The sequence below is a fragment of the Apteryx mantelli genome, chromosome 8 (genome assembly GCF_036417845.1).
Source record: "Apteryx mantelli isolate bAptMan1 chromosome 8, bAptMan1.hap1, whole genome shotgun sequence".
In the NCBI taxonomy this organism is placed as follows: domain Eukaryota; kingdom Metazoa; phylum Chordata; class Aves; order Apterygiformes; family Apterygidae; genus Apteryx; species Apteryx mantelli.
In genome coordinates, this window is record NC_089985.1 from 28,969,378 (window position 1) to 28,996,654 (window position 27,277).

The 27,277-nt window shown below is 35.9% G+C and overlaps 1 protein-coding gene across 7 annotated transcripts; it reads left to right on the forward strand.

Moving 5' to 3' along the window:
• Positions 1–154: 154 nt before the first annotated feature.
• On the forward strand, positions 155–27,199 carry FUBP1 (far upstream element binding protein 1). Of its 7 annotated transcripts, XM_013960945.2 has the most exons (24): positions 156–359; positions 1,535–1,625; positions 2,612–2,674; positions 3,516–3,554; positions 3,912–3,951; positions 4,853–4,902; positions 4,996–5,067; positions 5,316–5,373; positions 8,202–8,364; positions 8,447–8,545; positions 8,636–8,737; positions 9,424–9,526; positions 9,611–9,711; positions 10,346–10,487; positions 11,665–11,825; positions 13,032–13,186; positions 13,277–13,356; positions 15,971–16,099; positions 16,756–16,830; positions 21,950–22,095; positions 24,632–24,679; positions 25,554–25,693; positions 26,472–26,605; positions 26,985–27,199. In XM_013960945.2, exons 1-22 carry the CDS (start codon positions 246–248, stop codon positions 25,557–25,559), a joined length of 2,037 nt encoding a protein of 678 aa, XP_013816399.1. In that variant the 5' UTR covers positions 156–245; the 3' UTR covers positions 25,560–25,693; positions 26,472–26,605; positions 26,985–27,199. The 7 variants fall into 7 exon arrangements, with proteins under 7 accessions (XP_013816402.1, XP_013816399.1, XP_013816398.1 ...); XM_013960948.2 differs by having other exon boundaries at positions 155–359; positions 8,636–8,689; positions 26,472–27,199; XM_013960944.2 differs by having other exon boundaries at positions 26,472–27,199.
• Positions 27,200–27,277: the final 78 nt, after the last annotated feature.

The window sequence follows — 27,277 nt, forward strand, 5'->3', positions numbered from 1 at the left end:
TCCTCCTCCCCCCCAACACCCACGTAGAGGGGAAGGGCGAAACGTCGCGAGATTTCCTGGGCTTTCTCCGGCACCCCTATGAAATCTCGCCCCTCCCTGCCGCAGGTCTCGCGAGGCTACATCGTTTTCCCTCCCCCCTCCCCGAGCACGATGCCGCGCAGGAATGTGAAAGGCTCCCGCCCGCCGCCATTTTCTTTCTTTCTTGGCAGGCAGCGAGTGGGGCAGGAAGCGGTGGCTGAGCGAGCATGGCGGACTATTCCACGGTGCCCCCTCCTGCTTCGGGCGCGCCCGGGGGAGGCGGCGGCGGAGGTGGAGGAGTGAACGATGCCTTTAAAGACGCGCTGCAGAGGGCTAGGCAGGTGTGTGTGTAACGTGGCTCTGCCAAATCAATGGGCGCTCGGGCTGCGGGGCCCGGAGGCAGCTCCTGACCAGGCCGCGCTGCGGGCTGAGCTGGCGGGCCGCGCCCCGGCGGCGCCTGGCCCTGGGGAGCCCTGAGGAGGGGGCCGCCCCGCCAGGATGCCCCTGCGGAGCGTGGCGGGAGGGGGGGAAGCTTTGTGCCGTCCCCCCTCCGCGCCGCCCGCCCTCCTCAGGTGCGGGCTGGCGGCAGGCGAGCATTTTCCAGTCAGGCCCCGGCTGCCTCCCTCCGCCATCGCCCGCTGCCTGAGCGGCCGCCCGCGGTGCCCCGGCCCGGCCCGAAGGGATCCGCGCCATCGCAGCGCGGCGGGGGCGGGGGGGCGCCCGGCGCGGCCTGGTGCCCGCTACCGGCCTGCGGGGAGGCGCAATCTCGGCCGGCGGCTCGCAGCGCGCCGCCTTATCGGGAGCCCCGCGCCCTGCCGGGCCGAGGGGAGGGCGGGCGGCTCCGCCGCGCAGCCCCGTATTGTGTCCCCCGAGGCGCCCTGGGTGCCCGCTAACCTGCCCAGACCGGTTGGGAGGTGCCGCGGCCTGTGGAGCGAAGGCGGCCGGGGCGGCTTTTCGTTTTTTTTTGTTTTTTTTTTTGTTTTTAATCCAGAAGCTGCTTTTTTTTTTTTTTTTGTAGTTTTGCAGCACGGGCGATGTTCACGTTGTTTCTCAGGCAAAATTTTCTTGTCCGTCTGATAACCGATGACGCTTTTGACAATATTTAAAAAAAAATGTAGCTAGAATTTTTAAGATTTAAAATAGTTTTAGCAGTCAAGCTCTCTGCGGCATATCGCAGGCTTTCTCGAAATATAGGTAAAATAGGAAAAGTCTCTTCTAAAAAAAAAAAAAAAGTTGCTACAGTTTGAAGAGCAGATTTTTTTTCAGCCAGAGGAAAAAACAGTTGAGTATAGGAAGAAATCCTTAGTAAAGGATGAGTGTAAAAGTCTCCTGAATACGTTGGGGAGAAAAAGGTATCATGGCCGTTTGCAGGACTGTTTCTAGCAGCAACCTTTTATTTACCTTTTTTGAGTGATATTAATATGCGTTGTTTCAAACGCTGACATTGTTCAGAAGACCTGGAATAAATAAGGACTGACTGAATGAATTTCTTCTCGCAACATCTGCTTATGTTTAGATTGCAGCAAAAATTGGAGGAGATGCTGGTACATCAATGAATTCAAACGACTACGGTTATGGAGGACAAAAAAGACCTCTTGAGGATGGAGGTATGCGTTCATTACTGTTGCATTTATTCTTGTTTGGTATGGCTGGGCCACAGAGCCAGAAAGATTGCAGGTGTTTTTTTGTTTTTGGTGGTTTTTTTTTCCATAGTACAGCATAAAAACATTTTGTTCCCTTTATAGATCGCGATGTGCTCTTTCATTTTCAGTTTAATGGGGAAATTTCTTTTAAACCATTGTGCTGTGTAACTGTAATCTGAAGTGAATGTAAGCCCGTTTTAAAATATTTTAAATAAAATTTTAATGCAGTAAAGAGGAAAAGATATGCTGGGGACATGGGCGGATAAATTCATAATTGAGAAATGCTTTTTATACAGGTATGTCAATGCAGTCCCCTGTTGTATAGGGCTCATTACGGCTTGTAAGTTACAATTAGAGCAGGAAGTGGTTACTTTTTTAAATTGAATTGTTTCATATGCTTTGTTATTGCACAGATTCAAATAAACATTTTAATGCATTTCATTGTAAAAGCATAGGACTTTAAAAAAAGACAGGAAAGTAAATTTTCTACCTTGTAGACGTTTTTGCTTGGTCTAATATTTAAGCATATAGCGTGTGTGAACCCTGATAAGATCATACTTAAATCTTTCAACTTGTTGCAGCTTTTTGGATTTGCTTTATATTGCAGTAAAGTTTTCTCCTGAAATGTGTGTGTCCTCTTCTGTCAGCTAGTTTGAACTTAACAGGGTTTGATATGTTTAATATACACACAAAATCCTGACTAAATTGTGGAGAGAAATCTGAGCTTGTTGAAATGTTCTCGTAGGTGTCACGTAAAAGCAATGCCTTTTTCTTCCTTTAAGAGGATTGAAACTCAGTCTACAGATTGTAACTAAGGCTTTATATCAGGAGTTCTTGTGTCCTGTAATAAAGTTTTTTTTCTATTAACGGTGAGGTTTTTAATATACAAAAATGAGCTAATGATGCTTCAGATGATTATATGTAATGTATTCTTTTTATTTTATGTGTAGATGGCTCTTGGACAAGTCCGAGCAGTACAACACACTGGGAGGGAATGCCCTCTCCTTTTAAAGGCAGGAATTTTTATTTATTACCTGTGTTTAGTATGTAAACATGAAATAAACTAGTGGATCTTTCTGGATTGACACAAATATTTCTTGGAATATGTGTCTGAGTTTTTGCTGCACATAAATTATGGTGATTCATATAACCTTTATTTTGGGGTGGGAAGAAAGCATCTGAAGTATATCTTTTCAGATATAGGTTAATTGTGCCTTTTATTCCTTTATTTGTACAAAAAGGATTTGGATGGTAGTGATGTAGTTGCTTTGAATCTGCTTTTTTTTGAAGTTTTATGCTATGAAATGCTTGATATTTGGATAGGGATTTCATATCAATGTTCAGAGTGAGATTGCATTGCTATGTGATATTGTTGTATTTTTAGATGTTTGATCTAGATTTGTGGTCGTTGTCAGAAAACTTTTTTCTTTAAATTGTTGTTAATTTTTGTATGGATTTGATTTTTTTTTTTTTTAATTGGTTTTTACTATAGAAGCATCATTAGCTTGAGCAACCAACAGAGAGAAACTTTGTTCCTTGTTGTAGTTAAGTTTCAGTGACTGGGTACCTATGAGCAATCTACAGTGTGTTCTGAAAACTGCCTTTTATTAAACCACTTAATAGATATATGGAAGAACCTAACATCTTTTCAGTTATACTAACCAAGTGCTGAGTGTTCGTGAGATTCTTTCTTTTATTCAGATGATCAACTTCCTGAAATTGAGGAAAAAATAAAAAGAAAAAAGAAAAAAAAAAGGGGGACTAAAATGCACTGGAAAGTTACAGTTCACACTAAAAGGTGTAAACACTTCTTGAATTTCTTGGCAAACATTTAAAAAAATCTTAATTTTGCAGATCAACCAGATGCTAAGAAAGTTGCTCCTCAGAATGACTGTAAGTAATTTTTATTTTGTTGCCAGTAAACCTAAACAAGTGTAAAACTTTCAGAACAAGAATTTGAAACAGTAATCTGGTAGGTGGTATTTGGACCAGTGAAATCAAAAGAATGACTCGGTTTATCTCTTAGTTTCTTGAAGCAGTTTGAGTCTACTTTCTAAAACTGACAGAATGTTGTGTTAGCCACAGTTGAGAATCCTTTTAACTATGTTTTTATACCATGTAATAACACTTCTTAAAAAATCAACTTGGACCAAAAGTAGATCCAATTAAGTTTATTATTAACCACAGAAAAGACTTAGTTGTAAATAATACTGTTTGTTTGAGTTTAATTTTAACAATATTTGCTTATAGCTTTTGGAAATCAACTACCACCAATGCATCAACAACAAAGGTAAGAGTCTACATCTATACTACATCTCATATACCACTTCACTTTTTACTAAAAAAAGTATCTTAAAAAAATTCTTACAGAAAAGCAATGTTGGTGCATTAGAGAAATACATTATATATAGAGAGAAATATAGTGATATGTTGAAATTCAGCTTCAGCTGTCACAAGCCAAACACCTGAAATAAATCTGATAATATCATGCTGGTTCTATCTTTGTCATAGCAGCCTGTGCCATACATCAAGATTAGCATAAGAAAAATGGGTTGCTCTTATAGTATTTGAGCATAGCTACCATAACCAAAGCTAGGAGCAGGTCTGAAGGGAAAGGGTCAATCCTGTCTTGAAAATAGGAAAGAAATGTGGTGGATTAAAAGAAGGCAAAGTTAGTACAGCTTATTGTTCAGTCAGCTACATCTGGTACAACTTTTTTTCTCCATTCATTTCTTCCATAAACAGCCAAATCCAACTATTCTTCCAATCCTTTGCCTAATTTTGATAAAGGAGATACTGAAATGTGTGTATTTTCAGCATGCTTCAATTGAGATAGAGTTGAAACTTTTTTGATACTACACTGGTCTTCTCACACCTCCCACTTAATAATAAAGAGGATGGAGGAAAACATGTATCAATTCATACTATAATTTAAACTCTTAAGTGGTCACATCCTGTTTTCCACTACTAATAGTATTTATTCACTTTTGTAGCTTGTTGTTTACTTTGAAAATAACCTAGTTTCATTGAAAGCTGTGTTTGCATATGACTTTTAAAATTAGTGGGAGACAATTGTGCCGGGATGGGGGAGGCAATTAACTTCCATCTGTTTTACTGGAAAAGGTATCTAAATACAAAGCTAGTTTGGTCTTTGAATGGTCATTGTTTTCTGTTGCATTTAACCTATACAGGTCTGTGATGACAGAGGAGTACAAAGTTCCAGATGGAATGGTTGGATTCAGTAAGTAGTATGAACATAGTGCTGCAGTATAGTGAGGGATATTAGCAGATGCTGTTAATACAAATTATATCTTTTCTATTTTCTTTTTTCAAGTAATTGGCAGAGGTGGAGAGCAGATCTCACGCATACAGCAAGAGTCTGGATGTAAAATACAGATCGCGCCTGGTAACTATTTCTGGTATATTTGTTGGTAGCAAGTTCAGAAGGCTGATCATTGTTTCTAATTATCTGTATCTTCATTTAAGGTATATTTTAATGTTTTGTGCTAATCCCAATTATTGCAGTCCAAAGAAATGTTGTGATACAATGATTCTTCTTCTGCTTTCCAATAGTTTGTGTATCATATTTGGTTTCATGATCTCTTTCTGCCTTAATGCTACTGTTAAATCAGTTTTATTTTATGACCTTCTTAGATAGTGGAGGCCTGCCTGAAAGATCTTGTATGCTAACTGGAACACCAGAGTCTGTTCAGTAAGTAAAACAAATTCCATGTATTACTTAACTGTGCAATACGCTTCCATTTTTTGGATCTAAATATAGCATTTCCCATTTTGCTTCTATTAAAGGCAGTTAAAGAGGCAATCTGGTGACAACTAAATGTATACATACCAAGCTAGGCCCTGAATCTGCAGTCACATCCCTCATGATACTTGTAATTACGAGACAAAAATATGGATATAATTACTAAACTTAAACTTTTCGAAGTCCAGATCCTGTTGTAGGTTGTGTTTATCATGCACTGATTTTAGCCTGAGATAAAATGTGTTAGGGTAGTTTTGCTCCTATGCCTTTTGTTGTTTTGTTGTTTTGTTTTTTTCTTTTGTTTGGGCTTTTGGGGGTGTTTTTTTTTCTTTACATGGGTATTTCAGTTGCTGCAGAAAGCTTCATGTACAGTGGAGCATTTAAAAGGCTTTAAGAGATTCTTGCAAGCATTTTTTCCATTTTTCTTATTGCCTCTAGTATCAGTGATGATTTGAACTTGATTCCCTTGACTTCATTTTTTTTAAAGTGTGCCACCCAGAAAGAAACAGTTAATTGTATGTTAAAAAGTAACTTTGTTAACTGGAATTAAGAAAATTACAGTGAAAATGTGAAAATTAGTAATATGTAAGAATAGGAGTTACTCAAGGCCCAGTCCATCAGAGTTCTTAAGTGTGTCTTTGGTATAAACTAATGTGTACCAAAAGTTATGAAAAGTAGTATCTGTGTAATACGAGTTGGCAAAGTGAACTTTCACCCTCTGTGAAGGGTAGAGGATGAAAACTAAGAAAATATTTCTTGTACTGGCATAGAAATTTTCTACTTTGAGTTGACTACTTGAAGACCTATTTATCCTGGCTTTGCTAGGAATGATCTCAAGTGTAGTAAGCTTGCTAATTCCTTGTTTGTTAGCTGCTCCCACTTCATTTTTTCAGGTATGGCCTGCAGCTACAAATTTCCCTTTGGGAAAACAGGTGCCAGTCACCTCTTACCTTGCAGCCAAGTAAACTCCTGTTCAAGAAGCCAATTATTTATGGAAATATTCTTTCTAATTATAGCTTATTCTGACCACATATTGGAGGGAAGAGTTTTTAACAGATGTTAGTACTCGTGATTTTACTCAAATTGTGACTGATCTGTGTGGGAGATGAATATATACTTGCTATTGGCCATTATTCTGGTAATGCCTACAAGTACAAATATCCCAACTTTGCATGCTGAATCAAGCAGCAGCTGTGACCATACTTGGTGTTAAAGCTAAGTTTATTTTACATTCTTTTTTTTTTTTTTTTGCCTTGTTTATAAAAGTAACATTGAACAGATTTGCCTTAAGATTGGCTGTTTGTAGGTTAAACGGAGGGGAAAAAAAACTATGTCAAATGGGAGGTTACTTGAATTACTACTCAAACTTAGCGGTATAGGAAGAACTTTTCTGACTTCTAGCTTATTTTTACATACCAAAAAAAATAGTACATTGTAGCTCTTTGAACTGTTCTACCTAACAATGGAATATTTTAAAGGTTAATATAAAGGACAGTGTTTCCGTCTTCTGTTCTGAATGAAGTTTTGCTCTTACATAGCTCTAGGTTCTGGAATGACAGTCATGTTTGAGGAGATGATAACTTTTACATATGTTTGGTAAAGAACCACCTTTTCTTACAGACTGACATTGGCATGCTTTTAGGTCTACCACTTGCTACATTCTATTGGAATTACTTTCTCTTAACAATTTTTAGATTTTGATCTTTTTAAAGTTACTGATAGGATTCATTGAGTCTTTATTGAGTATAAGTAAGAAGAATGATATTTATTCTGCAGAAATTTTTCAACAGATGTTAATTTTTGCAGAGGGCTGTCCTGATGTTCCTATATGAATGTATGGATGTGTACATGTGACAAAGGTTTTGTTTTGTGGGCCTTGATATTTTATCTGACTGAGATAGTGTGTTTCAGTTTAGCTGCAAATTGTGACATCTTTTAAGTAGAAATTGATTTTTCTTTCTAGCAGAACAATATATGCTGTAAACTGATTTTTTAGATGCTTCTTCTCAACCTGCTTCAGCCTAGAGAGAGGTGTTTGATACATTAGAATATCATGATGGGAAGAAACTTGTAACTTCTTCCTTGTTTATTTAGAACTAACAGCTCAGCAGCAGGCCAGGGGAAGAGTGATTTGCTGAACATGTCCGTTTAGGTTGAAGGGGTTATCAGGAAGTAAAGCAAATGGGAAAATACAGTAGTGAGGTTGGTGACAATGCCTAGAAAAGGGTACAGTTTATAAATGTGATGGTTTCTTATGATTTCATTGTAGAGAATAAAAATGTGTGTGATTCACCTCATCTTTTAGCATGTTGTTTCTATTTCTTCTTTGTTCCCTAGTAATGCTTGAAATACTGGATGCTTTAAGTGGGAGATAGTAATCTTAAAAATAGTTAAAATCCACAAACTTGGCAAAACCAAATGGCCAGGAAAGAGGTAATACCCACCTGTAAAAGGGGCTGCTGAGTTTGTTCACTATTTTGACACTGGAAGAATACACATTGGAAAGAGACCTGGTGTAAAAGAGGCAAAACCACTTCCATAGAGATTCACATCATCTTTGATACAAGATTACTCTTTCTTTAAAGATACTGAGGGAAACTGGACAGTGTGCACTGAAGGATTTGTGATAGGCCCCTAATGCACTTCTCAACTAAGTATTAAGTGAATAAAGCTATTAAGATAATGAAAAAAATGTTTTTTTTTCCAAGCAGAACAAGTGTAGGCAAGCAGTATTTGTAGGAATCACTGTATTCATAAGTGTATATATTCCTTGACAGGTCGGCAAAAAGATTACTTGATCAGATAGTTGAAAAGGGAAGACCTGCACCTGGCTTTCATCATGGTGATGGACCTGGAAATGCAGTCCAAGAAATTATGATTCCAGCAAGTAAAGCAGGATTAGTTATTGGAAAAGGTGGAGAGACAATTAAACAATTACAGGTATATCTGTATTCTTTTTTTAAATGCATGATAATATCAAATCTGGATTTGAGTGGGTATTGACCTCTCTTTTGTCAAATAGGAGCGAGCAGGTGTCAAAATGGTCATGATTCAAGATGGTCCACAGAACACTGGTGCAGACAAGCCCCTTAGGATAACTGGAGACCCTTATAAAGTTCAAGTAAGGAGTCTTTCAGAATTCAGAGGTTTTTTTGTTTTGTTTTTTAACCTGATGTTGCAGTACTTAAATGAAATTTCATTCTTCTTTTAGCAAGCCAAGGAAATGGTGCTGGAGTTAATTCGTGATCAAGGTGGCTTTAGAGAGGTGCGCAACGAATATGGGTCAAGAATAGGAGGAAATGAAGGGATAGACGTAAGCATGGTTGAAAAACTTGTTCGCTGTATTTTGAGATGTTAACATTAAAATGTTAAGCTGGTTAATACCATTGAAAGTTCTTAACCAGATTCCAAAAGTGATTGTGGCATGTAAGTATTACTTAATCATTGCTGAAATGTGCCTTTAAATGGTGTACATCATTCATTTTACATTACCAGCAGTTTCGAACAGCTTTGGCTAGCTGGAGATTTTTATCTTTTTATAAGGAAGCAAATAAGTTTGGTTAAGTATATAATGATGGATGACATTCTAGAACTTAGAGTTTGGCCATTACAGCAAGATCCTTAATTCCACCTCTTATGAAAGTCATGAGATCACAACCATTCATCAGAGGTGAGGCTGGAAGTTTCATCTGCTAGTATCTGTTTTTTAGACCCTTCAGGAATTTTGTTTGTTGACCACGAGAAACATGATATCCACTGGAATTGTTGCCTTTGTGAGAACTTGCAGTGCATAGGATCCCTTTCTCTTTTGATGCTTTCCGCTAGTATTTGTGAGGTTGTGACTTTTACTGCCAATCTTAAAAAGTTCATATTTCAAAAAGCCTAAAGTGGCACAGGGCTGGCCCTAGTCTGCCATTCTAATACATGACCCTTGATTTTTGTGAATTTGGTAGGAATATTTGCCTTGTTGACATCTTGAAAAAATTTGTTCTCTTTAAGGTTCCAATACCACGGTTTGCTGTAGGTATTGTGATTGGAAGAAATGGAGAGATGATAAAAAAGATACAGAATGATGCTGGTGTTAGGATCCAATTTAAGCCAGGTTGGTAACATGTCCATATGTTTCTGTGGATGGGTATAAATTTACTGGTTTACATATACTGGAATAAGATTGTTTTTATTCCAGATGATGGAACAACTCCAGATAGAATAGCCCAGATCACAGGGCCTCCAGATAGATGTCAACATGCTGCAGAAATTATTACAGATCTTCTTCGAAGTGTTCAGGTTGGGTAATGCTTATGTTGTTTTCCATCTAAAAACTCCTGCCTGCTTTTAGAAAGACTTGAAATTTAAAAAAATCAATGTATAAATAAAAAAAAAAAGGCATCCTTTGAAGTAGCTTCAAAGTTCAGTCTGATTTATGAATGCTTTTCCAGTTATGATTTTGGAAGTGGCAGGATCGCAATGGTAATACTGGTTCAAAGTCATTGTGGTACTTAATCTGGCTGTTTGGAGCTGCTTTTTCTATTGCTGTGTATTAATAACTAATATGCTGCTACTTTTAATTGTTGTTTAGAAGATGGTTTTGAATGCTCATAGTGAGGTTACAGGCCCCACCACTGCATTCACAGAAAGCAGACAGTAATGGTATCTTTGTAAAACTTATTTTCTGCTTTCTTCTCTTTCCTTTCTTTCTTCATCTTTCATATGCAGAGTTGTATAGATCACATCTTTAGAAGTGTGATTTGTGTTTTAGAAATGATACTACTTCAATGTAACCATCTGAAGTAATGTTAGATTTTTGTTATTAAATGATGAGATTATTCTAAGAAAAAAGTAAAGTAAGCAGTTGGCATTAATGATTTATTTTCAGGAGGTTTTTATAGAATATGCTTATTTGTGGTTTTTTTGCTTTCAGGCTGGTAACCCTGGTGGACCGGGACCTGGTGGTCGAGGAAGGGGTAGAGGTCAAGGCAACTGGAACATGGGGCCTCCTGGTGGATTACAGGAGTTCAATTTTATTGTTCCCACTGGCAAAACTGGATTAATCATTGGCAAAGGCAATATATCTTATATATATGTGTGTGTGTATATATTCATATTTTAAAAGCTTTAAGCTTTTCCATTTGTACAAATAGAGAGAAGTTTCAAGAGAAGCCTTTGCGAAGAGTTTCATATACAACAGAGGAACATAATCCAGCTAAATCATAATACTCCTAATAACCTTTTTGGAAGGAAAGATTTTTCCTCCTCAAAGCTCATACTCTGGTAGTTAAAAGTCAAGAACCACTCAATTTATAACTCATGTGTTTAAAAGTAGTAAATACTAAGTTATATTGTAGTGTTTGGTAGATTCTTAGATGTTGTTGTGTATTATGAATAACTTGCAATTGATATTATTTGATTAGACTAGTGTTATTGCATCTGTAATTATCTCTTAAAACTAATTTTCACATATTCCAGTGAATATCTTTTACAGTGGAATGCTGTAGCAATTTTTTTATGATATCAAAATAATCACTTATCAAAGAATTTCATCTTTAAAATATTTTAATTTATTGTATGCTCCTAAATGAAATGCTTGAGTTACCTTAATCTTTTGTTTGTTTGTAATGTGTTTTCCAGACACAACAAATAGGCTGTCGTAGCTCAGTTCTTGGCCTGGAAGGTTGATTTTAAAAAAGCCAATGACCTCTGTTTGTAAACTATATGCCTACTAATGATACAAGTAACTTCTCAGAAACCTGTAAGAGGAGAAACTAGTTTAGGGAGTTTATCTTTTGAGTTTGAATGCACTACAAAAAATGTGAGCCTTACAATCTGCTCAGTTTCAGTTTTTTTGTCATCTGTGCTTAATTACTGTTTTCTAGGGAGCTTAGGCTTTAAGGTTGCCTTTATTGAGAACTGCAGGTATTGGTTGTTCATGTCTAATTTCACATTTTTACATGAATGGAAAAAAGCAGGCAGCATTGCAGGAATTATTTACTGGTTTTTCTGAATAACAAAATTCTGGTCTAATTTAAAATATATATATTTTTACTGGTTTATTGCAAACAAGGTTCTAACTACACTAAAGGGAAAGTTCTTTCTTTTATTATTAGAATGTTCTTACATGGCTCATAAAAATAGGTCACTTCAGTTCTGTATCTTCCAATTTCCATGTAGTTCATTATTCTGATTTAAATCTTAGTATTTTTGTTTTACTGCATGTCATGAAAGTTGTATGTTGTATTGTAGGTGGTGAAACTATCAAAAGTATAAGCCAGCAATCTGGTGCTAGAATAGAACTTCAGAGAAATCCCCCACCTAATGCAGATCCAAACATGAAGATGTTTACTATCCGTGGAACACCCCAGCAAATAGATTATGCACGACAACTTATAGAAGAAAAGATTGGGGTGAGTATATAGCCGTATATTCTTTTATTATTATAACTAAACAGAACAGGAAGTGAGGCTTTTTTGTGGAGAATTTTTTTTTTCCATTTTACTCCCCAATTACCTCATCAGATAATAAATTGATAATGGTAAATAGTAATAGTAAATCTGGGTTTAAAGTGATAAAAACATAACCACTAATCTGCATTTTTGTTGGTACGGTAAAAGAAGCAAAAACTTGAAATAGAAAAAAAATTTATTCCATGTTATTTTTTAATATAACTTAGTATATTTCTCAATGCTGCATTCTAGAAGATAGCCACTTTGTTGTGGATAATGAAAATATTTGACAACTATGAAGATATCCTGGATATCCTAAAACTGCTAAATTATGTGGTTAATGTTTCAATCTTAATATGTTCAGGTGGATATCATCTGCAACCCAAGTATATGCTCCAAATTCATTGCAGTTTTGTTTCTGTGTATGCATGTAATCAAGTTTACTTCCTGTTTTTTGCAACTGAACTTACTCATTGGTTTAGTATGTAAGATTAGTCAGATTTAAATGTATCAATTTATTTTTAAAAAATTATGCTCTTTGCTTTCTTAAATACAACTTGTGGGGAAAAAACATGTTTATTTGTAGAATTCTTTAATTCAAAGAATTAAACTTGTTTTGAATTGTAACTTAAAACTGTAAAGGTAACCGCTTACTGATGGTGCAAAACTTCTATTTTACCTGTTTGGGTTACAAGTATTCACTTTTTTGGGTTTTTTTTACCTTGTAACATCTAAGAGTGTGAAAGTCAGTCATGTGGTCTTACATTTATTAACAGCCCATAAACGTGAGAATTTTTTTATTATATGAGAACTTGGATTTTTTTTTTTAACTTAATGTTATGTGATTATAAAGCATTTCCCTGAGGAATGAGGGGAAGGGTTGGACTGGAGCATTACTTTGCTTCATTAAGAAGCACTGCAAGATAAATGCAGCTATTTGTTACTACGGCCAAAGCTGCTTTAACTCCACCTATTCTCTAGCTAGCCATAAGCCAAATAAATTGACCTTCAGAAAGAATGGCTTCTCCAGGGAATTGTCTTTATTTAAGAATCTGAATAAAACCTTCTAGATGATACTTTTAAGTAGTTTGGATTTAGAATTTTAAATTGCAGGGAAGTGGAGGACTTCAGGGTTTATTTTTCGTCTGTGTGCTATTATTGTTGCAGGGTCCAGTTAATCCACTGGGTCCACCAGTTCCCCATGGACCCCATGGTGTTGTTCCTGGGCCGCACGGACCTCCTGGTCCGCCAGGTCCTGGTGCTCCTATGGGACCATATAACCCTGCTCCTTACAATCCAGGGCCTCCTGGTCCTGCACCTCAGTAAGTATTGCTTCAGCTAGCTGTTTTTTGTAGGGTAACCCTGGGACTGGTTTTCACTGTATATTGTTTTTTTTGGTTTTTGTTTAATAGTGGTCCTCCAGCCCCATATGCCCCACAAGGATGGGGAAATGCTTATCCACACTGGCAGCCACCAAATCCACCAGATCCAGGTAAGAAATGGTGCACAGTTACTGTGGCATGGATATACTTTCAGTAAATACATTCTGTCCTTAAAAGCATATGCATTGTATGTTTTGAGGCTTTGCATTTTCTTCTGAAACACATCTTACTAGAATCCTTTTTTTTTTTTTTTCCCCCCCCTTCTCCCCCCCCCTTCTCTCTTTCTCCCCTGTACCTGTTTATCATTTCTCAAGACTGGGAGTTCTTTTTCTTAATTCCAGTTTCCTGAAGTTTTAGTTCTCTTCCTTTTATTTAAGTTAGATCCTGTGCTTGGACTAGAGCAAGTGGGGAAACTGTGCTGCAGTTAAGAAGGCATGGTAAGGCCAGATGGTTGAGGCATTTGCACCTCTGCAGTGTCTTTGAGGTAGAACTTCTTCAGAACTTTAATCAAAAGATTTTGATTTAAGTTGTAATGAAGTAAGTATTTTCTGATAGCCACTGGTCCTGATGCATCTTTCATTAGTGAAGAAGAGTAGTTTTTCGGTAGTCGTTACAATCTAGAGTTCTTCTATTTGTGTTGTTTGTGTCTTCCTTTCTCTTTTCTTGGTGAAGAACTGCCTTTAGTTGCAGTTCCCAAACTTTTATGGTAGCTCTCTGTGCATTCAGTTTAATATTTAAAAATGTCTGTTACCAGTATTTGAAGGTAGAATGAATCAAAGTGATTTGACTTGAGACTTTTAGTAGGCTGAGATTTGATTTAATCCAAAACCACTGACAAAGTTGGAGCCTTTTTCATTACCAACTCTTAATTTTTTAATAAAGCAATTTATCTACATAAAGATCTGTAAAAATGGCAAATATTCATCTTAGTGTCTGTTTTTACTTCAGATTCTCTGATAAATGTTCCTCTTGTAAATCTATTTCATTTTTCCATATGCAGTTGGAATCAGTTGGTCTTTTGACTAACACTTATATGAATGAGTTTGGTACAGATGTGTTTACTTGCATGTTTCAGTGAAACAAAAGGGCAATTATAGTCTTTTTTCAGAGATGTTTTCTTCTGAACCATGCTTGTATCTTGTCAATTGAAAGTGGAGCTAGTAACTGCAGTCAGATTTTCTTTTGAGATTTTTGGTGAATCCCTGCTGTGTGGGCTTCTAGAGCAGTAGCTTTGATATGTGGAAGTAACCTTATAACAGTATGTGTTAGTTTTATGTTAGATGAGGCTGTGTAGGGTCATTGCAGTTTTGTAATGAACAAAGATACGATGTTTTCTGTTCATTCCAAGGTGTTCAATAGATGTGGTTCCTCTTGCTTTGCATTGTGTTCAATAACAAAACATGTTCAGCTAGGTTTGTGACTGCTTGTCCTGGATGGAAGCATCCCTATAGCAGACATGATAGTTATCCTTTGACAGTTTTCTGCCTGCCCAGAGCGTTAAAACTGCTTAAATATACCATTGTCACTGCAAGCAGTGTAATTAGAAAAAGAAACTGCATGTTAACATTGTTTTCAATATGCTGATATTACTGTATGCATTGTAAGTGGTTACATCTAACTTTTCTTGTATTTCATTTAGTAGTAATTTGTTCTGGGTTTTTTCTTCCAGGGTGTGTGGGCTCCCCACCACCACCCCCGAATGCCTTTTCCAGTGGATTACTTCTTTCTCTTCAGTTTGCCAATCCTTTACCTATTTTTTGTTCTGGGGGGAGGGAATACGCTTTCAACCACATTATCCATCCAAATTATCAGTTTTACCCTCATGTGAAATTTTTTCATCAGTTTGCTCCATTTATTTGCAGATATTTTCATTTTTTTAAGGATGCAGGTCTTGTTATAGAACACTATCTTCTCTAATAAAATAGAAGCATGTTTTTTATGGATTGCCAATCTGTTAATATAATCCACCTGTGTGTGGTTCTGCAGGGAGAGTAAACTTTTTAACAGATGCATGTGAAAAAATCAGAGAAATAAAACTGTAGGAAGCAGCGTCATTAGACTTACTAGATTCAGTTAAAAATAAGGGGAAGATTGGAGATAGCTACAGAAGATACAAGTGTTGCTATCATCATATGTTAGACTAAAAAGCTGCAAGTGAACAATAAGGCCTTATAGTCGTGGATGGGAATTCAGGTTCTTAAAATACTATGTATTTCTGTATTTTACTGTTATCTTAAGGTTTAAATGACAAAAATTGCAAATACCTAGTAAGATCTGTATTCCTCTGTTTCAGAAAAATGTATTTGGGATGCCTGTGCTTGCATCAGTGGTATTAGTGTGAGATTATGAAAAGTAAAACTTTTGTTTTGTTTGGTGCTAGAATGATTCATTGTTACTGCCATTCAGTAAAATGGCCATTTAAATAAACTTGAAAATCTGTTTCTGTTCATCATCTTTAAAAAAAAAAATTAGTAAAAGTTGTTGTAGTAGTAAGGATTCTATAAAGATTTTTATCTCGGCACCGCTATAAAAATTACTTTGTACTGTACTCTGTTTTAAACTTGATAGTTTGTGTTAGAAAGAAAAGATACTTACAAGGTTGAACTGGTTACTTGATTTAGATGAACTTTTTCCGTGGAGGAAAATAAGAGTGCTTAGAACACTGTTAATTGAAATCAACTCTCTGTTCATACCACTTTTATAATTGTTTGTTTTATTTCACAGGCAAGCCAGGAACAGATCCCAATTCAGCCGCATGGGCAGCTTACTATGCTCACTACTATCAGCAACAAGCACAGCCGCCACCTGCAGCCCCTCCTGGTGGACCAGCTACAACCCAAACTAATGGACAAGGTAAAACAGTTAAATTTTTTATTGTTGGAGGGGAGAGGTCCCTCTTTACCCAATATGTAAGACAATAATAAACTTATTGTAAGGTAGCCAGTTTCCTTGGAAAACCCTTGCTTACAGTCTTCAGCATTGCTTTTAGTACAATTCCATAGAGATATTTCCCTGCCATTTGATCTGAATTAATTGCATCTACTTTCTGCAGTTATAGTTAAAAGTAGAATGAGCCAAACTCTTATTGTTACTTGTTTAAACAGTTGCATCACTTTAAATGGTTTAGGAAAATTACTGCTTTAGTTGTACTACTATAACTTTTGCGTCTGGATGAAATCTCAAACTTAAATTTTAGGTAGTCGTTTTGTACTGTATGTGAGTGGTATGCACTTCCTAAATCCTGAAAACACAATAAATTTTTGTGATTTCTTTTAGTGTGGCGGGTTTTTTCATTTTTGGTTTTGGGGCTTTGTTTTGTTTTATTTTTTGTATTTGTAGTAGCTTGTAGCAGATAGGATTTTCAGTGTCAGAATTGAGTGTCATTATTTGGGCTTGTTATCAATGTTCAGGTGGTTATTTGTATGTTTTTCTATGTACAAAACCTAAAAATAGAAGTCTTATTTTAACAATTTTTTAAATATATATTTATATTTTTTTATATAATTCAGGAGATCAGCCAAATCCAGCACCAGCAGGGCAGGTTGACTATACCAAGGCATGGGAAGAGTACTACAAAAAAATGGGTATGTGTGCATGTTTTTCTGTTGTTGCAAAGTTGTTAGAGGAGACTTCCATATCTCATCTGAGATTTTTACAAAACAAAGTTCCCCATCCATCTGTCTTTGGAATTATAGTACTAAAAGCCCTGAAGTTTGCTGAAAAACAGACTTCTTAGGTTTAAGGCATTCTTGTATTCGTATCAGCTTTGGAAAAATACTTTGTAGCTGAAGATGAGTTGGTATCATGTGAAACACCTACACTTGATCACTGGGAAACAGTACCTTTTAGGTCTTTCCATTTAAATATTTTTAATGTATATTTTTAAGTTTCGGAGTTCAATTTTGATCTGTTTTTTTTATTAAGCTGTTTTTGTGTTTGGTAGTTGTGTTACCTAATGCTCTTAAGGTTACACATACTTATTTTTTTTTCTTGTAATTTTTGCTTTATATGATCATGTTGTTAAAGTTTCATGACTAGCTTTCATTTATATCATATGCCCTTTGCAATGTTTAAGAGCTGCGTTTAAACCACAGTTTATATATTGCTGATAGCTTTTTGAGTTTATATTGCTTGAACTAACTTTTTAAGTGAAATGTATTTGCATGCAAGTTAATTGTTTTATAATTTACTGAATAAGGAAAGAATACATGGTCTTGATGCATTGGCCAAAGGTGCTGTTATCTTTTAAATCAGAATGCCTTGTAGGTCAATATTTTGACCATATTGTCCTCCCGTAGATATTGTAGGTGGTTTAAATTTGTATACTGAAGACCAGTGGACTTACGAATACTTGAACTTTTTCTGGTATCTGTCTGACCAGACATAAAGCAGCATCTGGTTTGGGGTTTTTGTCCTCTTCCACCTGCTCCCCCTTTCTATCTTGCTGTATTAAAAAGCAGAATTAGGACATAAGGTGAATAGCATGTTTTATTTCTCTTTTCAGCATTCAACCAGGTTGATCCCAGACTGTTTGCCAGGACATACTGACTTTATTTTAGCATAGCAGAAGTGATAAAATGAAACGGGAAAAATGATTTTGTTTGAAGAATTGTATGTCAGACTATGAAGATTGCAATAGAACTCCCAAACACTCTTAAGATTTGATGGGCCTTTCCGTTCTTTCTCTTCCTTGTTAACTACTTAATGTCTCTGCTAGCTCAGTTCACGTTCTTGAACACAGAGTACTAGGGCTTTTTATTTTGCTTTTTTTAAGAATAATTAAATTTGTTGACAAGGGCTCTAATTTGTCACTTCTGGAAAAGAAAGTCTAGGTTACTTCAGCTGATGTTTTCTCTGGTTATGTACCAGCTAGTGAAAGGTGTTGAGATGGAGTTTTGAGGATTAAGTCCCAAAAGGAATTTGTCTGCCTCTTTTTGGCTCAGTGAGAGATGTAAAGAATTGCTCTTAAAATGTTAAATAGATAAAACCCGAGAGAGCAAATCAGTGAGAGGAAAAACAGAAAAGCAGTTCTCATCTTCATTTTTTTTTTCTTCTAGTTTAAATCAGGTCCTTTCCCTGGAAGGAGAACTCTTGATGTTTGGACCTTTATAACTTGAATATGTAAAGCATGAGAATTTTCTGCTTCTTCAGAATGTTAAAAATTTTGAGATGAAGGATACCATTTGTATTAAGATGCAGTTAAAGAGGATGAAGTGAAGAAGTGAGGTAGAAAGGCAAAGATTCCCCATTTAGCTTTAAATCAACTCTAGGTGGTGCTTCTTCCCTGTCCCTTAACAACAACGTTAGGAAGTGGGAGAGCTGACAAATGGGAAGGCGCACTCTCAACAAATTGTTGCGGTCTTCAGGCTCTCAGATAAAATTCACATTATTTGCACTTTCTGTAGTGCTGCAATGTTAATGTCGCCGGTAACTCATTGTGGAAGGGGAAAGGTAGGAAGTACAGGAATTATTTGAGATTTTTCACAGTGCAGATAAGAATTTTAATGACAGCTCTGTGTGCAATTATCTATGCTGTTTCAGAGAACTGAACTCCCTCAACTTCTAAAGCCCAAGTAGTTTTATTTTTGCTACTGAAGAAAACTAGCCTTGATAATCCATGTGGCAAGTTCAATATCAGTAGTACCAAGTTGAGCAAGTTGGATGTGATACTGCAATTGGCACTTGAGATTTTTTTCAAGTAGAATTTTGAGACTGTTAGGTGTGAATGACCAACTAGACTAAGCATAGGAAACAATTTTTTTTGGGGGGGGGGTATAATAACAGCAACATGAAAATAGCTTGTTTCCAACTCAGAAATGTAGTGGCAAAATCCATCCTTTTTCAGGTTCTTAATTTATTCTGGGAGTATTGCTTGAGTGCTAAATACAATTAAAATAACAAAAATTAGACTGAAGTAATTAAATTACTTTCACGCACCGTTAACTTACTGTTCATGGATCTTGTAGGTGTCCTGAACTCTCTCTTTGCTTGGTACTCCATAAATTCACAGAAAACTTGTTTTAAATTTCCCTTCAGTATTACCAGCTAATAACACTGCTTTCAATTAACTCTTGAAGATATATAGATGCTGTTATCTTCAATTGAAGACATACTATTTTTTCTCCCTACGAGAGTTGAAATAAATTTACATAATTGGGGCCTATAAAGCTCCCAAGGATAAGTTTCCACTAAACATGAAGACAGATTTCAGTAAATGATCTATACATTATCATAGGAGTTTGTATATCTATCACTTAATCTTTCTAAAATGTGTAGGATTGGCTCTTTAATTAAAGGATTCCATAATAAAATAGTGGAAGTGTTCTTTAAAGATTCCTCTGCTGTATTAGGGGAGGGGAAAAGAAAAGCTTTCTTCTTGCTAAAATCACCACTCATGATTGAGTAATGGAGGAACTGTAGAATCATGTGGCATTTTCTCTCTTGAGAAGTATTCTGTTTCTCTTATATTTCCATATATGTAGTTTATCAGTCTTGCTTAATAAGGTGTTCCTGGTTAATCTGGACGTTGATGAGCACGTACAGTTTCAGTGCAGTTCTGAATGCTGAGAGGAGGTTTTGGGCAGGCTGCTGAGTTCCATGTGCAGGCTCAGAATCCCTTGCAGTACTTGGTAGGGCAACAGTGCAACTAAAATAGTCACTTTTTTTTTCTAATCTGTTCGAGAAAAGGAATTCAATAGACATCCAATTTTGTACATTTGATAATTACTTGAATTTCAGCACCACCTTGGGGTAACTGCTTAAATGCTGAAAGATTCTCATGTCACAATGTACAAAAATGCCTTAGCTTTGACATAACTTATGTCAGACATAGCTACTAATTTGTAAATGGAATTGTGATTTCACCGTTTCATAGTGAACTTGCAAAAAATGTATCCTGGGATAATTTATAATGCTATTAAAGACCATTTTGGTTAAAATTATTGACTGGAAGTGTAAATCCTGCCATGTTGCTCATACATCAGACATTGTGTGGTTTCAGCTCTTAAGATTTGAAGAAATTTGAGTTAGTTTTTCTATGATAACAGTTGCTTTACTGTGTAACCCACAAACTGATGGAGAAGTTGTTTCTGTTTTGTTTTTAAACAAGTGCTATCTACCAAGTAAGTGGAAAACCTAACTATGTGAGTTCCATATATGGTTGGAAAATGGAAGATTCTATTCTGAATGCATTCAGGGTAGTGCTTTGCCAAATGTTCAGACTCTTTGCCTCGCACATTATTTTAGAGAGGATTGGGAAAATGCATGTCAATAAATGCTGAATTTTCTGTGTAAAAGTTTTTTTTTTTTTTTTTTTTTAATGCTTACATCTGATATCCTAGACAGTTTGCTAGAATGTTTTGATACTCGTGTTCCTTATAAGGTTCCTCAGTGATCTTCAGTCTGAATAAAAGTTGACAGATGCTGGTCTTTCCAAGGTGAATTGGTTTCACTCAGGACCCAAAACTGAGCCCTCTCTCATTAGGAAGCTGCCACTTTTTTGATGATAAAAGATCAGATTTGGTGCCCCATCTCAGAAAAGGAACGTGCAGCTTGCATGATTCCATTTTACTTGGATTTATTTGAAGTAGTGTGATCGGATGTGGTGTTTTGTTCCTTTTTTTCTACTCTAGTATCCTAATCCTGACTTTCTTTTCTAAAAAACAAAGTTTTAACCCCTTGAGAATGTAGACTACAAAAATACGGCATTTCAGTGTTTTGTTTGGGAAGTTTAAGTAGCTGTTTATATAGACTGCTTCATTTTAGGCCCTTCTGTCTGGATGTATTCAAGCCTGAGCACAGATGTGTGAGTAGAGAGAGCTGTTCCGCTGATAGTCGTGGGTATTCTTTGCAGTGGTAACTGGCAAAGCAGCTTTGACATAAGAATTCACGAAGATGATATTGGTGATTCTGGAGTGTTTTGTATGTTTCTGAATTAAGAGAAGGGAAAAAGAAGCAAAGATGTCTGGGACAAACTTCCTTGGGTAAATAATGTGGCTGAGGTTTTAAATGTTGACTATAATATTTTTTTGGATACATTAGAGTCCTGTTGTATTTTTAGCATCCTTATAAAGTTTTTGCGTTGCAACTTGATTTTGTTGGGAAGACTGACAGTTGTCAACTATAAGTCTAGGGTTTTGTGTATGTGTACTGTTATTCCTAGAGGCTTGGAACTTGAGTGAGGGTTTGAAGGAGAAGTTGCAGGACTGTCTTCTGTGGTAGAATAAAGGGTTAACAAAAATAAACAATCTGCATTAATCCAGGACTTGCATTAAGGATGTCAAAATTGGGAGAGTTAATAAATTAGCATCTGGTGAATTATTTAATGCAGCCTGTACAATAAGGTAAAGTCAGTCTAGGCAGATGTCCAAAAGTGATCTCCCTTGTTGAACTGTATTTTAATTTAATTGCTTGTTCCAGTTGGTTTAGACCAGCATGCTTAAAGACTTTTGTTCTGGAACATGATTCAAGAAGGTGGAAACACCTGTCCTTATTATGCATCTTCAGTTTCTCCTTACATGGGAATCATTACATGAAAGTAGGGTGAGTGGTTAGACCAAAAAGGGCAGTCACAAAATTATTCAAAATCTTGGGAGAAATATTACAAAAAGCAAGGTAATGTTTGTTAGCAGTGGGATTATTTTTAATTTTTCTCATCTTTATTGCAGCAACAAAGCTATACTATATAATTCTAATTACTTGTAGGTCAAGCAGTTCCTGCGCCTGCTGGGGCTCCGCCAGGTGGTCAACCAGATTATAGTGCAGCATGGGCTGAGTACTACAGACAACAGGCAGCGTATTACGCCCAGACGAGCCCGCAGGGAATGCCACAACATCCTCCAGCACCACAGGTATAAAGTTTGTTAAGTACTTTTTGGCTGGCTTCTGTTTGAGTGATTATAGATATTTTTTTGCATGTCTCCTGCTTTGTTACCTTTGGAGTATGCATCTTTTTTTTTCTAGCAAAATAACTATCAGAATAATTAATAAATGACTTTGTTTTACCTGATAACTTGAGTTCTGTCCATACGTTTGGTGATTTTGATTTTTTTTAAAAAAAAGAAAAACTTTCTCCTCCCAGGGTTTTGAAAACCATGCAAGAAGCCACCACCATTTACATTAACCAATTTTTCTTTCTTAAAGGCTTCACTCCTGAGTTAGCTCGATTTAAAGGATTTTCTTTAACTTTTTGTGTATCTCTTATGTATCTCTTCTGCACAGGGCCAATAATAAGAAGTGGACAATACAGTATTTGCTTCATTGTGTGGGGGAAAAAACCTTTGTTAAATGTATGGATGCAGACGCCTTGATGAAGATCTTAATTTTGTTTGGTTTAAAAAATAGTGTTTTTGAAAATGTACAAAATATCTATCACTACTGATAGGAGGTAATATTTCTGTGTAGAAATGAAAAATGGTTTGTTTTTAGTATTAGTGTAGATGTACACATTCCAGCAAATGTATTTGCGATTATTATGTGGTCAATGCTTTGTGATATAAATGTACTTTTTCAATGTATACTTTATCACTTTTAAAATGCCTGTTTTGTGCTTTACAATAAATAATATGAAACCTCCTGTGTCGGTAAGTTGGATATGTGGGTATTTAAAGAATTATAGGATTGATTTGCAATGCCGAATTAAGGTACCTGTACACAAATGAGGTTTTTTTGTTTTTGTTTTTCCTTCCCCCCTCCATGAAATCTTGTTGGGTTTAAAATTTTGTCGTTAGCATGTTTTTCCCCTCTTGCAGAATAGTTGTAGATGGAGGATCTCTTTCATTCATTGTATTTTGCTGCCTAGCACCAGTAATCTTGATATCTTAATTTTCTTTCTATTTGATTAAAAACTGCATGTGTTTAAGAAGGTGATCTTTTGGCATACTTCCATTGCATTAACAGTGAAATTTCCTTTTATACATAACCACTGTTTGAGACCTGCACAGCTGCTATAACAGTTTACTTTTGTTCTTAATTGAATATTTGACTTCAAAACTGTTCCTGCATAACTATTTTAAGGATTTTTCAGACTAGTTATAAAATTTATTTTAAGTGTTTGTGCTTAAGCCTTCAGTTTAAAGTAGTTCAATTCAGTGTAGAAAGGTCAATGTGGTATGCATAGTAGTTACAAAAATTGCATCTGTCCTTGAACGCTGTTTTGTTTGAGTGTTGGGGAGCGGTTGAGAACTTCCTGCAGAGCAGATAACTTCTGTTTTGTAAATACTCAAGACCAGTCTTTGAATCAAATGATTTTTTTTAATATACTTGAACCTTCTTATTACTCTAATGCTCATACTAAAAATCTGATTCTCTTGAAATCCTATGTTTGCTCTTTGCATATTTATTGGCTCTTTGCATATATTAGACTACATGCAATACAGTCTGTCTTGCCATTGTCTGTTGAAGTGCAGGTTTGATCCAGCCAGTATAGAACTAGCTCTATAGGGGTGAGGAGGACTGTGCTGTGTATCATCCTTGATTGTTCCTTCAAGGAGCATTGCACTGTAAGTACATCAGAATGACAAATTGATGAACTGCAACAGTATCTTTTTGTCAATGTTCCACATAATGAAAATGCCATACTTGTGTGAATATTATGTTGGAATACAGTGCTGATTATCTTAGGAAATCATAATTGCTTCTTAATTCAGAAACATAGGTGTGCCATATATACATTATATATATATATACACACATAATGTGAGCTTTCTGGGTAAGTATTCTTGAAACGTTTAGCAATAGCTAAAGAAAATCATGTTTCTGTTTATCTGAGTAATAGTCTTTTTTTCATTAGTACACCTGAGACAAAGAGCTATCTTATTCAGTGTATTTAAGTATGCATATCGTAACATTGAAGTCTTTTGGAACCACTTGTCAGACAGGAGTTGTTTGTCTTTAGTTAGTTTGCAGATATGTAGTGATGTAGGTATGTTTTTTAAATAATTTTATAACTGTTACTTGCTTTATCTTTTGGAATACCATTTTGTTTTGAGAATGAACTTTTTTAGTGTGGCTGCACAGAGAACAAAAAGTTAAGGTTGAAAATTGAAGTAGTTTTATTCAGGTAATTAGCAATGTATGTATTGTGCTGTAGAAAGAAGGAATTATTTTTATCCCTTTTAAAATTAGGAATTATTCTGGTAGTTTAAAAAAAGGCTAGGATGGTATTTGCTATCTTTAGTGTAGGGTATGAAGTTTAATAGTTCAGATATTTTGCATGGTATTTTGTAGATAACCTTGTAGAATGGTGCATTTATTATGTACTAAACTGAGCAAAATTTAAATTCACTGGATTCTTTATCATTCACAAAATGGAGGCTGTTGATTTTGATTCATTTAAGGTATAAAATCTTATTAATTGCAAACAGTGCAATTATTTATACTTCACAGTGCCTTCCCAGACCTTCCACCTTAGGTTCTGCTGCAAAAAAGCAACAGGTAAGCACAACCTAAGGAAGTATATAAATTAATATATTTCAGTACATTAATGTTGTCCCTGTGAGATCTTTGTGGTTGTGTATTGAAAAGCAATCAGCTGCTTTCCCCAAATGCATTGTTACTTACGGTTCCATTTCAGTGGAAAGTCTTTTAAGTTTTTAAACAACTGTTTATATTTCTAGGTAAATATGTATCTTTTTAGAAAAGATGAGTAGATTGCAGTAATTAAACTTAATCAAAATAAGTCATTTTTGTTGCTTTTTCTCAAATAGCTAATTGTTGCAATTAAAGAATCAAAACCGTTAAAAATATGCAGGAAATACTTTGGTTAGAAACGTCAACAGCCTTCACAAATGTTTTTTTATAGTAGGGCACTATTCCCACTCAACGAGTAAGACCTGAGTATAAAGAATATAACTTGTTGTTATCACTGAACTTGATAACTTGTCTTACAGTTATAGTGTGTTAGTGGAATCTTTAGATAATTTAGTTTGCTTATTCATACTTGACATGGTAGGAAAATAGACTCTAGAATTTTGCAGACGAGTATATTTTATTTGAAAAAGCATGTGCACCAATTGTTAACAGTACAGCAAATAATATTTTATCTATATAGCAGTCAGTGTTTCCTGTTTCTTGATATTTTAACTGAATTGCTGTATATTTTGCCAGTTTAAAATGTTTGTATGTCTTATAGATGGTCTGGTACTTTTTTTTTTTTTTTTTTAGCTTAAAGTAAAGCAGCATCTATTCAGTCTTTTTTTTGTTGTTGATTATTCTGTTTCTAAAATATGCTGCTCCTCTTTCAAAAGTCCTGCTTATCTGTACATGAAAGAAAAATATTCAAAAATACTGCCTTCATTTTCACACACAGTGCTGAAGATGCTGCAAGCACCAAATCATAGCTCATAGAATCAGGTCCTGAGATAGTTACTACCAATAAAGAGGAATCCTTTGAGTGTATGCCATTGGTGAGCCGATGAGCATGGACCATAGAAGGGCTCCATGTAGAAGGTAAAATTGGCAAAAACATAACAGATTTGAAATGTATCCCATACATACTGGTGTAGGGTATAATTTTTGTTTTGATCACTTTTCATTCTTTAAAGTACTATTTGTTTGACCATAAATGTTCCATAATCTGTTAAGTTTTTAAAATGTGATTTAATAATATAAACCATCTATTCTAATTTATATTCTTCTAAACAGTCAAGCTAGGTATATTGACTTTTTGAACGAAATTAATAGTTGTACTTCAGTTTCTCAAGCCACTTCATATTTGATGATTTGTAGCTTAATATGTAATTCAGATTCATTTTTGACAAGAGAAAGTTAGGTGTGTACCATTTGGATTTTGATACTGTGAATTTAGTGTTGGGGTGAGTCACTTGTTCGCTTCTTTTTACATGTTGCTTTGTCTACAACTGTTGTTCCTAAAATATCTTAACAGCCTTTTAATGTAAATTTAGCCAGTGGGAGGAAATAGAGAAGAAAAAGCCAGTTTATTAGAATACTGCTAGAGTGTGGAAGATGAGATGAACTTGCCTTAGTGTGTAGCATTTGAGGTATACTGACTTTCAGCTTGCTCATTGCTGGGTTTACAGGCATGCTGTTTCGTACTAAGCATAGTGTTTGTTTTTTCAACTCTGTCCCCAAACTCTCAGTTCTTGGGAGAACAGAAAATATGTTACTGGAGTTTATCCTGATCCAATAAGATAACTGGACTTTCTTGGAAGTGTAATGAACTTGCCCAAAGGTGTCTTTAAATGTTTCCTGCTTTTTCTTCCCTAAGGTCCCACAAATTAAGTAGAATGCGAAGAGTACCAAAACTTTAAAAAGGAAGCATAATGTTCAAAGTAGGAAAAGCATTTTCATACCACTTTCTGCAGCATATACTTTAAGACAGGACATGAAATAAAATACCAGGTGGATAATCTTTTATCTAGCATGATCATATGCCATGTATTTAAGTTGTTCAGGCAGACAGTATCATTATTCACTGCACAGTCTCTCTTGAAGTATTTCATCTTTTCACTAGTGGCATTTTATTGGATGATAGAAACTGTTTCTCCCCTGTTCCCTTCCGAAGTAGCTTTTAAGTTTTTCATTGCATGCTAAAAGCTTTTTATTTTGCTTTTTTCTGGACATGGTGGGAGGGAGGGAGGACTGGGCCTTTCAGAAAGCATACAGTTGACAGGATTCCCTCTTTCCTAGTAATAGCTTATAAAACTCTTATGTATGCACAAATATTTCTCTTGCGTGCATGTGAAATGCATTTTCGTCCTGAGAAAAGTGTTCTCTGCAGAAACTACCCGTGTGTAAAAAGAAGATTGGCTTTAAAAGGCAACTGTGATGGGAACAGTGTCTTAGGGAGATGCAGCTTGGACTTGAGGTAAATTGAATGCTTTACAAAAATGTGGTTTTGAGCTTGCATTGATATTGTATGTAATATGGGTACACGTTAACTGTATAATGTTTTTGTATGGTTTTTCTCAATAAATGTAAACCGATGGATAATAATAGCAATGCTTTTGTCTCTTTTATGCTCCTACCCCTGCCTTCATTAGTTTGAAATTACAGCTTCAGAAAAACTGAATA